The sequence below is a fragment of the Salmo salar genome, chromosome ssa03, assembly GCF_905237065.1.
Source record: "Salmo salar chromosome ssa03, Ssal_v3.1, whole genome shotgun sequence".
Lineage (NCBI taxonomy): Eukaryota > Metazoa > Chordata > Actinopteri > Salmoniformes > Salmonidae > Salmo > Salmo salar.
The window spans coordinates 27,020,074-27,030,212 of NC_059444.1; the positions used below are offsets into that span (position 1 = coordinate 27,020,074).

Consider the following 10,139-nt stretch of genomic DNA (forward strand, 5'->3'; position numbering starts at 1 on the left):
ATATGTAAACTTCCAGCTTCAACTGTATGACCATATTAGAGACATATATTTCCCTCAGATTACACAGATCCACAAAGAATTTGAAAACAAACCCGATTTTGATAAACTCCCATATCTACTGGGTGAAATACCACAGTGTGCCATCACAGCAGCAATATGTGTTACCTGTTGCCACAGGAAAGGGCAACCAGTGAAGAACAAACACCATTATAAATACAACCCATATCTATGCTGATTTATTTTCCATTTTGTACTTTAACCATTTGCACATCGTTACAACACTGTATATATACAAAATATGACATTTGTAATGTCTTTATTCTTTTGGAACTTCTGTGGGTGTAATGTTTACTGTTAATATGCAAAAGTTATATAAACAATAAAAATTATCTACTTCACTTGTTTTGGCATTGTTAACATATGTTTCCCATGCCATTAAAGCCCCTTGAATTTAATTGAATAGAGGAGGCAGAACATTCAACAATACGTTTGTTTATGATTCGGCTGTGATGCTCCAAAATCTCATCCCTTTTGTTCGGCCTATCCAATGATCGTGTGGATGTGCGTTAGGTTGCTGTTTATTGGTCAGAGCAGCAGAAAACCTGTCAATCAAGGAATGTAAGGCAACGATGCTGGGGCTTTACATGTATAGTATTGATGCGCGTACCATAACCGTACATCGTATGTAAAGGCAATAGCCTACTCACATCGGTTTATAGCCTATCTAAATCCAGATATTTACCTATTGCGTAAATAATCCTGTGGGGTTTTGTAGATGATTCGCGTCGCGTACGGTCAATTTGATTCCTTAGTAGGCCCACTAGACTAGATTCCTTTTATGTCACTCGCTCAAAAATGTGGCACGGATTTTACAGTCGTAGGATGACAGATTACTCAAGGTAAGATCCTGATATCGGACTAACAACGAGCATGTCATCGAAGTCACTGCATGTATTGCACTGTATTTTTCAAGGAAATGATGTGCATTAGATATGCTGATCAGGGCCTGGTTTCCCAAAAGCATATGTCTTTCAGTGGCTACCCGTCATTCAGGGCAGGTGGGGCAGAGCCCCTCATTTTGATTTATTTATTTTGGCATCGATGTGTCACATCAGTTTGCGACAATGTAAACAAATAAAAATCGTTAATAAAGCCGCATACAAACATGGTCTATTTTTTGATTTCTTAAGGCAGCACCAAAATGCAGGTGTTTCAGACTAGCTCAGTTATTTCTTTGGTGGTGGGGCAGCCAGCGGAAAATACAGAGCATAGTGGTTAGGGTTAAAGCTCTGCTGTTAGGATGACTTTATGTAGGCCCTAACAGTTTGTGGGCAACGTTTGTCACCGTTATAGTGCAATTAATGTATTGTTTAGTGTTGTGTTGTGTTATGTAGCGGTTTTGCTGGCAAGTATCAAAAAAAATTGGGGGGAGTTTGCCCAACCAAGATATACATGCTAAAATCGCCACTGTTAAGGCTAAAGACATCTTAGAACCTTAGGATCCTATGGGTCTAACAATGAATTTAGCCATTCTAATGGTGAACTTGGCCTTAAAATGCTTTTGGGAAACCGGGCTCAGGACTGCTGTTTGGAGCCATCCTTTGAGGAACAATGATGGACAAAAGATGTGTATGATCTGCTATACAGGCCGAAGTGTCACGATCCTCTTCGTCAGAAGATATGTTGAAATCGCTGTCGGAAAAATTGGACCAATATGCAGCGGATTGCGTGCTCATCATAATTTATTATAATGTGAACACCACGAACAAAAACAAGAAAACAATGACCGACAGGAACAGTATAGCAGGAACAGTATAGCAGGAACAGTATAGCAGTGCTAAAACAACTACCCACAAACAACAAGACCAAACACACCCTAATATATAGGACTCCCAATCAAAGGCAACTAGAAAACACCTGCCTTCAATTGAGAGTCCATACCCCAATTAACTAACATAGAAACAGAACAGATAGAAAACCCATAGAAACACAAACATAGAAAAGAAACCCAAAACCCCGGAATACATAAACTAACTACCCTCTGCCACGTCCTGACCAAACTACAATAACAAATAATCCTCTATACTGGTCAGGACGTGACACGAAGAATGTGTGCAGTGAGTGCACCCTATATGGTTGACTGAAATGTATTATAGGGATCTAATTTCGATTTAATTGTCTATTTAATTGTAAAATTCACCCACAGATCATCACAAAATGAGTGGCACCTTTATTTCCCCAGGAAAGGTTTTCAGTCTAATCAATAAAACTCATGCAAACTTTCTGAACTCCATCCCAATGATCCAGCTATGATTGGTGAAGGCCTAGCAACATATACATCTTTAAAGCTATTATAATGAAATATATACTGTTGATTGTAATGATATTCAGGTCAATGTACAGTACATATTTTGACTACTATTTCTTCAGTGTTGTGAATGACACTTGTTTCAGGAGTGGCTATGTGAACATGTGTCAGCGATGACCGAAGTTGAAGTGACGTATGCAGACTTCATAGCCTCCGGCAGAACTGGACGAAGAAATGCCCTGCATGATATCCTCCAAAGCCCCACTGACCCAGACGCCAGGGATCTCCCCCTGAGCCTATCTCAACTCAACATCAACCCAACCAGTGAGATCTTCATTCAAATGATCCTGTTTCATGGGCTGCGTTATTATAGTGTATTTGTTTTAACCAGGGTCTACCTGATTCCCTATAGTGCACTACTTCTGACCCAGATGCAGTATGGCCCTTGGTCAAACATAGTGCACTATATAGGGAATAGGATGCCAATTGAGACGTAGCCATGATGTTTCAATACAAAGAGCTATCATTATTGTATTTACTGTAGCTGTCACTGTGTTGCAGCATGTAGATAACATATTCTTTACATTTTCCATATTCTTTATATTGGAGCAGGGGCTGACATGGAAGAAAGTCAGGAATCGTCCACAAACGCTCTGCCAAAGTCAGGGCAGAAGAATCGGGGAAACTTTCAGGCCTAAACACTGAGTCGGGCCTGCACTCACCACCACAAAGTCTCCCAAAATCGCACAAACAGTGTAGTTCGTTATGAAAGAAAAACTGTAGTCAACGGGAAATAATTAAACTGTGTAGAATTCGACGCAATGGTTCCCTCAGCCCTTAGCTGGGAGAGACACCTGTTTTTAATATGGAGATTGGGCCAAACATCCCCGTATTTAACAATGGATTAGGGCTAAAGCCAGACTGAGGTTGGCAAATAGTGATTTAAGTAATTCTTTAGGATCCATCTACCTTACTAGAGGATGCAAGGAACTGCAAAGAGCATGTAAAGATCGGGTTATAATGGTGCTGGTTGACAGTGTAGAAACTACAGGTGGACTACAGTTTATGTGGTTGCTGTAGTGACTGAAAGGATTTGAGCATTTTGATCTCATACTTCCTTCAGAAACATCATCCAGACACCGCCCCATTTTTTTTATAGTATATGTTATACAGTATACGTCATTGATCACAGGTTTTTGTTAAACAACACCACTACCTTGGATATCGGCATTATTTACAGAATAGATTACACTAGGTCTGTCAACATCTTAATTTGTGCAGTGTTTCTTTAAAAATGCGCGTACACTATTTTATACTTTTTGTATGCTTTGTTTGGAGTTTTCACCTGAGACTGTATCACTATTGATGTCGACCACAGATGTAGCAACCAGTACTTTAAGATAAACCTTTTTAATTCCAAGTTAATGTAACATTTTGCAGTGCTGTTGTTGAAGCCAAGCACCACTAAAGTGGGTGTGTATGTGTAATAAATGCTTACCAAATGATATGATGGCATTATGCACCAGGGTTGGGGTCAATTCCATTTCAATCTATTCAGACAGTAAACCAAATTCCAATAGTATTATTATTATTTTATTTTCTTCACCCCCTTTTTCTCCCCAATTACATGGTATCCCATTGGTAGTTACAGTCTTGTCTCGTCGCTGCAATTCCCGTACGGACTCAGGAGAGGCGAAGGTCGAGAGCCGTGCGTCCTCCGAAACACAATCCAACCAAGCTGCACTGCTTCTTGACACAATGCCCACCTAACCCGGAAGCCAGCAGCACCGATGTGTTGGAGGAAACACCGTACACTTGGCAACCGTGTCAGTGCGCACTACGCCCGGCCCGCCACAGGAGTCGCTAGTGCGTGATGGGACAAGGACATCCCTGCCAGCCAAACCCTCCCCTAACCCAGACAACGCTGGGCCAATTGCGCGCCGCCCCATGAGTCTCCCGGTCGCGGCCAGCAACGACAGAGCCTGGACTCGAACCCAGAATTTCAAGTGGCACAGCTAACACTGCGATGCAGTGTCTTAGACCACCCGGGAGGCCCCTCAAATTCCAATTCCAAGCCCAAATTTTCCTAATTGAAAAGTATTGTAGAGAATTGGAATTTCTGTGTACTTCCTAAATTGTCTGGAATTGACCTCAACCCTGTTACGCATTGTGTATGCCTAAAATGTCGCTGATGGGCAATTTCACTGATGCAGTCATACTAAACTCAGCAAAAAAAGAAACGTCCCTTTTTCAGGACCCTGTCTTTCAAAGATAATTCATAAAAATCAAATCAAAATAACTTCACAGATCTTCATTTTAAAGGGTTTAAACACTGTTTCCCATGCTTGTTCAATGAACCATAAAAACAATTAATGAACATGCACCTGAGGAACGGTCATTAAGACACTAACAGCTTACAGACGGTAGGCAATTAAGGTCACAGTTATGAAAACTTAGGACACTAAAGAGGCCTTTCTACTGACTCTGAAAAACACCAAAAGAAAGATGCCCCGGGTCTCTGCTCATCTGCGTACCTGTCTTAGGCATGCTGTAAGGAGGCATGAGGACTGAAGATGTGGCCAGGGCAATAAATTGCAATGTCCGTACTGTGAGACGCCTAAGACAGCGCTACAGGGAGACAGGACGGACAGCTGATTGTCCTCACAGTGACAGACCACGTGTAACAACACCTGCACAGGATCGGTACATCTGAACATCACACTGCGGGACAGGTACAGGATGGCAACAACAACTGCCCGAGTTACACCAGGAACGCACAATCCCTCCATCAGTGCTGACTGTCCTCAATAGGCTGAGAGAGGCTGGACTGAGGGCTTGTAGGCCTGTTGTAAGGCAGGTCCTCACCAGACATCACCGGCAACAACATCGCCTATGGGCACAACCCCACCGTCGCTGGACCAGACAAGACTGGCAAAAGTGCTCTTCACTGACGAGTCGTGGTTTTGTCTCACCAGGAGTGTTGTCGGATTCGCATTTATCGTCGAAGGAATGAGCGTTACACCGAGGCCTGTACTCTGGTGCGGGAACGATTTGGAGGTGAAGGGTATGTCATGGTCTGGGGCGGTGTGTCACAGCATCATCGGAATGAGCTTGTTGTGGTGGCAGGCCATCTCAACGCTGTGTGTTACAGGGAAGACATCCTCCTCCCTCATGTGGTACCCTTCCTGCTGGCTCATCCTGACATGACCTCCAACATGAAAATGCCACCAGCCATACTGCTCGTTCTGTGCGTGATTTCCTGCAAGACAGGAATTTCAGTGTTCTGCCATGGCCAGCGAAGAGCCCGGATCTCAATCCCATTGAGTACGTCTGGGACCTGTTGGATCGGAGGGTGAGGACTAGGGCCATTCCCCCCAGAAATGCCCGAGAACTTGCAGGTGCCTTGGTGGAAGAATGTGGTAACATCTCACAGCAAGTACTGGCAAATCTGGTGCAGTCCATGAGGAGGAGATTGCACTGCACTACTTAATGCAGCTGGTGGCCACACCAGATACTGACTGTTACTTTTGATTTTGACCCCCCTTTGTTCAGGGACACATTATTCAATTTCTGTTAGTCACATGTCTGTGGAACTTGTTCAGTTTATGTCTCAGTTGTTGAATCTTGTTATGTTCATACAAATATTTACACGTTAAGTTTGCTGAAAATAAACGCTGTCGAGAGGACAGTTCTTTTTTTGCTGAGTTTATGTAGATCAATTGTTACAATACTATTCCTTCCTAATTAATATGGAAATGTTTTCCCAAAAGGGAGGCAAATGTGAAACACTGAACAAACAGAGTAACATTTTAATCAAACATATAATTCACTTGAAAATTTAGTTGTAAAAAAGATGAAAAAGAATGCATGGTTTATCAAAATTGGATAATTCACAAAATGTTTGATAATTCACTGTATGTTTATGTTATGCTAATGTGTTACAGTATGCCAAACTGTAGGTGACTGTTAAATCAGAATCAGTTTAGCTAATTTGTAGAAACCCATCCATGTGGTGGGAGTGTGTAAATACTTTGTATCATGTTCCAGAACTGTACAACAAGAACAATAAACACAGCTCCACTATTTGTTTTCATGTCTTTTCTGATTTGACCTGAAGGACGTATCCCACTTAGGGAACTGCTAGAAAGAGGTACTGTATATACTGAAGTAACTTACTTCACAGCAAACAATATCAGATGTAAGTATATCAAAGAGACTGTACAGTTTTATAATTTGGTATTAAGGTGCAAATAGAATCCTATTCTCATGTTACTATCATGTTACATTCTTTACATCACACTATCATAACAAAAAGTACATTCTCATGTTATTCTTATGATAGACAACATGTTGTATCACAGGGTCTGAACGACCCCCTCCCTATAAAAGTCAACATGTCAAAGCAGCTGAACGTCGTGACAGCAAGGGCAAACTCATTCTTCAGTTGGAGACTGACATTATAGTTACTCACATAGTAAATCCTGAATACATTGTATGGAACAAAGCATACTATAATGACCAGCATGAAGCAAAGACTTTTGATCTGAGCCCAAAACTCCTGTTGAGAGAAGATCATCGCCCTGTGAGTTCTGTACACACAGCCCAAAATCCACACTTGGCAACAGGCCAGGGCCAATGTAACCACGATGATGAGAGCACAGATGATGTAATTCAGCACAGCCACAGTATGTTTCTCGTCAAAGATCCTTCCGAAATTGAAGCACTGGTTGTCATTGGTTGTTGTATTATTATCTGTAAATGATCCATACTTCACAGCAGTCAAAGGGACCACCACAATGAGCATGATGCCCCAGACAGCAGCACTGGCCCCCAGGGCGTGAAGCCTCCTGTAGAACTCCACCTGATTGAACCTCCTGAAGAAACTCAGGTAGCGGATCACCAGAATGATCACATAGAAGACGAAGGCTAAGTACATGTGGGCGTGGATCATGGCACTGACCACCTTGCAGAAGTTAGGACCAAGATGCCACTCGCCGACCGCGTAGAAATAAAGGCGGAAGGGCACAGTCAGGAGGAAGACGAAGTGGACCACGATCAGGTTCAGAACGGCTGTAGTGGTCACCGAGCGGACGTTGGACTTGATGATGTTGATCATGAGGGACATGCTGATGGTCCCTCCAACGAGCACAATAGTGTATATTGACAGCAATGCATCTCTGTATGATTTAGGTATGCCATTGTCGACATTTGTCCCATTCCCCATCCTCTCCTCTTGGTGTCATGAATTGTGAAATAAGGAGAATTTGAAGTAAGACATGTAACATTATTTAGATACATACAGTATGCTTATAAATGTAATATTAGGTTAGGTGGCCATGTTGTCTTACCTTAGTTTAATGCACCAACTGTATGTCACTCTGGATAAGATTGTCTGCTAAATTACCTAAATTAAATATAGAAGATATGGGGCTGTGGGAGTAAAAGTGTGTCAGTAGTACAGTATGGAAATAGTAGGCAACTGTATGGAAAATGGACAATGATATATATATAATACTCATAGAATCTGTACATAGCTAAACAGCACTGACAAACATGGTTAATAGTCATGATCTCAGTCATCTGAAAAGCTCACTAAAATAAACTGGCTACGGGAATACATGACAATTGAATAAAACAGAAAATATCTGATTAAATAAAACCACAAATTCACCTGACCCTCTTCTGAAGCAAGAAATGAGAGAAAAACATAGTCATACCGTTGCCCGTTTCAGAGTATTCACTGGCTGCACACACACCTTAGAACTGACCTCAAGCAGAGCCATTGGTATGCAGATACGACCTGTCAGGTGGTACAGTTGGATAATTATTAACTCAGAATGTTTTTTCTGCGTGTGGCTTGTGGCCAATACTACAGTATGTGTGGAGATCCCATATCTTTATCTACAGAATTATAACCAAATATGTCCTATTATTGACAGGTAAGACAAAGTAAATATTGGCTGAATACCAAAGATAGGGTTTACAGTCATTCCTTTTTACTTTATATAATGTCAATGCTATAGTAATGTACCTGTAATTGTGAGGCGGAAGACGCAGAATCTGAATGTAGAACATCTGAGAAGGTGCTCAACCTGCCTTGTAGCTCATGACACTGATAAACCGTCTGAATTATAGGGGACGTATGTCACAACCCTTTATTGATGTGAAATAGATTACTAACAAAAGGAAGTCAACTTTCTACATCGTCATGCTTGGGGAAGCCCCAAAGACTTCCTGATTCTATTGTATTACCAATAATCTGAGAGGAATCATTATTTTCACAATTCAACCACAACCCTAATCCTAGCTTTATGTCCACATTCCAGTTCACGCTAACCCTAGCTTCAACCCCAACTCTAACCCTAGATTCATGTCCACATCCTGGTTGAACCCTAATCCTAGCTTTAACCACAACCCTGACCCTAGCTTTATTTCCACATTCCAGTTCACCCTAACCCTAGCTTCAACCCTAACCCTAACACTAGCTTCATGTCCACATCCTGGTTCAACCTTAACCCTAGCGTCAACCACAACCCTAACCCTAGCTTTATGTCCACATCATGGTCCAACCCTAACCCTAGCTTTAACCACAACCCTAACCCTAGATTAAAATCAAATCACATTTTCTTGTCACATGCTCTGTAAACATAGGTAGACAAACAATACAGAGATAAAGATACAAAATATAAAGTGACATGAGGAATAAATACCCAATGAATAATGAACAACAAGAACGAGTAAAAATAACATGGTTATATACAGGGAGTACCAGTACCGAGTCGATGTGCGGGGAACGAGGTAATTGAAGTACCTATGTACAGTGCCTTGAGAAAGTATTCACACCCCTTGACATTTTCCACATTCTGTTGTATTACGGCCTGAATTTAAAATGTATTAAATTTACATTTTGTGTCACTGATCTACATACAATACCCCATTATGTCAAAGTGGAATTATGTTTTTAGAAATGTTTACAAATTAATTAAGTATTCAAACCTTTTGATATGGCAAGCCTAAATGAATTCAGAAGTAAAGATGTACTTAACAAGTCACATAATAAGATGCATGGACTCACTCTGTGTGCAATAATAGTGTTTAACATGACGTTTAAATGACAGCCCCATCTCTGTACCCTACACATACAAATTATATGATAAGTCCCTCAGTTGAACAGTGAATTTCAAGCACAAAGACCAGGGAGGTTTTCCAATGGTTCACTAAGGGCACCTATTACTTGCCTCGAAGCGAGCATAGAAGTAATTTAGCTCGTCTGGTAGGCTCATGTCACTGGGCAGTTCTCAGCTGTGCTTCCCTTTGTAGTCTGTAATAGTTTGCAAGCCCTGCCACATTCGACGAGCGTCGGAGCCGGTGTACGATTCGATCTTAGTCCTGTATTGACGCTTTGCCTGTTTGATGGTTCATCGAAGAATTCCGGAACATATTCCAGTCTGTGCTAGCAAAACAGTCCTGTAGCTTAGCATCTGCTTCATCTGACCACTTTTTTATTGACTGAGTCACTGGTGCTTCATGCTTTAATTTTTGCTTGTGAGCAGGAATCAGGATAGAATTATGGTCAGATTTGCCAAATGGAGGGCGAGTGTGGAGTAAAGGTGGTCTAGAGTTTTTTCCCTCTGGTTGCACATTTAACATGCTGGTAGAAATTAGAAATTGTGATTTTGGCCTGATATGGCCAATGGTGATTTTAAAACAGAGTTGAATGGCTGTGATGGGTGATAACTGAGGATGGATCGACAACATTGTAGTTACTCCACAATACTAACATAAATGACAGAGTGAAAAGAAGGAAGCCTGTACAGAAGAAAAATATGCC

General features: G+C 41.5%; 1 protein-coding gene and 1 long non-coding RNA gene across 6 annotated transcripts; one reads left to right on the forward strand and one right to left on the reverse strand.

The window, feature by feature from the left end:
• The first annotated feature begins 590 nt into the window (after window positions 1-590).
• On the forward strand, window positions 591-4,766 carry LOC106599306 (uncharacterized). Of its 2 annotated transcripts, none has more exons than XR_001327404.2 (3): window positions 591-899; window positions 2,455-2,632; window positions 2,921-4,764. It is a non-coding gene; the product is annotated as an uncharacterized lncRNA (long non-coding RNA). The 2 variants fall into 2 exon arrangements; XR_001327405.2 differs by having other exon boundaries at window positions 592-899; window positions 2,431-2,632; window positions 2,921-4,766.
• Window positions 4,767-6,103: 1,337 nt separating this feature from the next.
• LOC106599305 (probable G-protein coupled receptor 141) lies at window positions 6,104-8,582 on the reverse strand. 4 transcript variants are annotated; one of them, XM_045714686.1, is made up of 4 exons: window positions 8,340-8,582; window positions 8,065-8,108; window positions 7,657-7,738; window positions 6,104-7,538 (listed from the first exon to the last, which is right to left on the reverse strand). In XM_045714686.1, the coding sequence occupies exon 4, from the start codon at window positions 7,530-7,532 to the stop codon at window positions 6,642-6,644; it is 891 nt and encodes a 296-aa protein (XP_045570642.1). In that variant the 5' UTR covers window positions 7,533-7,538; window positions 7,657-7,738; window positions 8,065-8,108; window positions 8,340-8,582; the 3' UTR covers window positions 6,104-6,641. The 4 variants fall into 4 exon arrangements, with proteins under 4 accessions (XP_045570642.1, XP_045570641.1, XP_014045944.1 ...); XM_045714685.1 differs by having other exon boundaries at window positions 7,980-8,108; XM_014190469.2 differs by having other exon boundaries at window positions 8,026-8,108; window positions 8,340-8,477.
• Window positions 8,583-10,139: the final 1,557 nt, after the last annotated feature.

Coding starts and splice junctions, on each gene's coding strand:
- LOC106599305 (XM_045714686.1), bottom strand. CDS start 7,532: ATGGGGAATGGGACAAATGTCGACAATGGCATACCTAAATCATACAGA.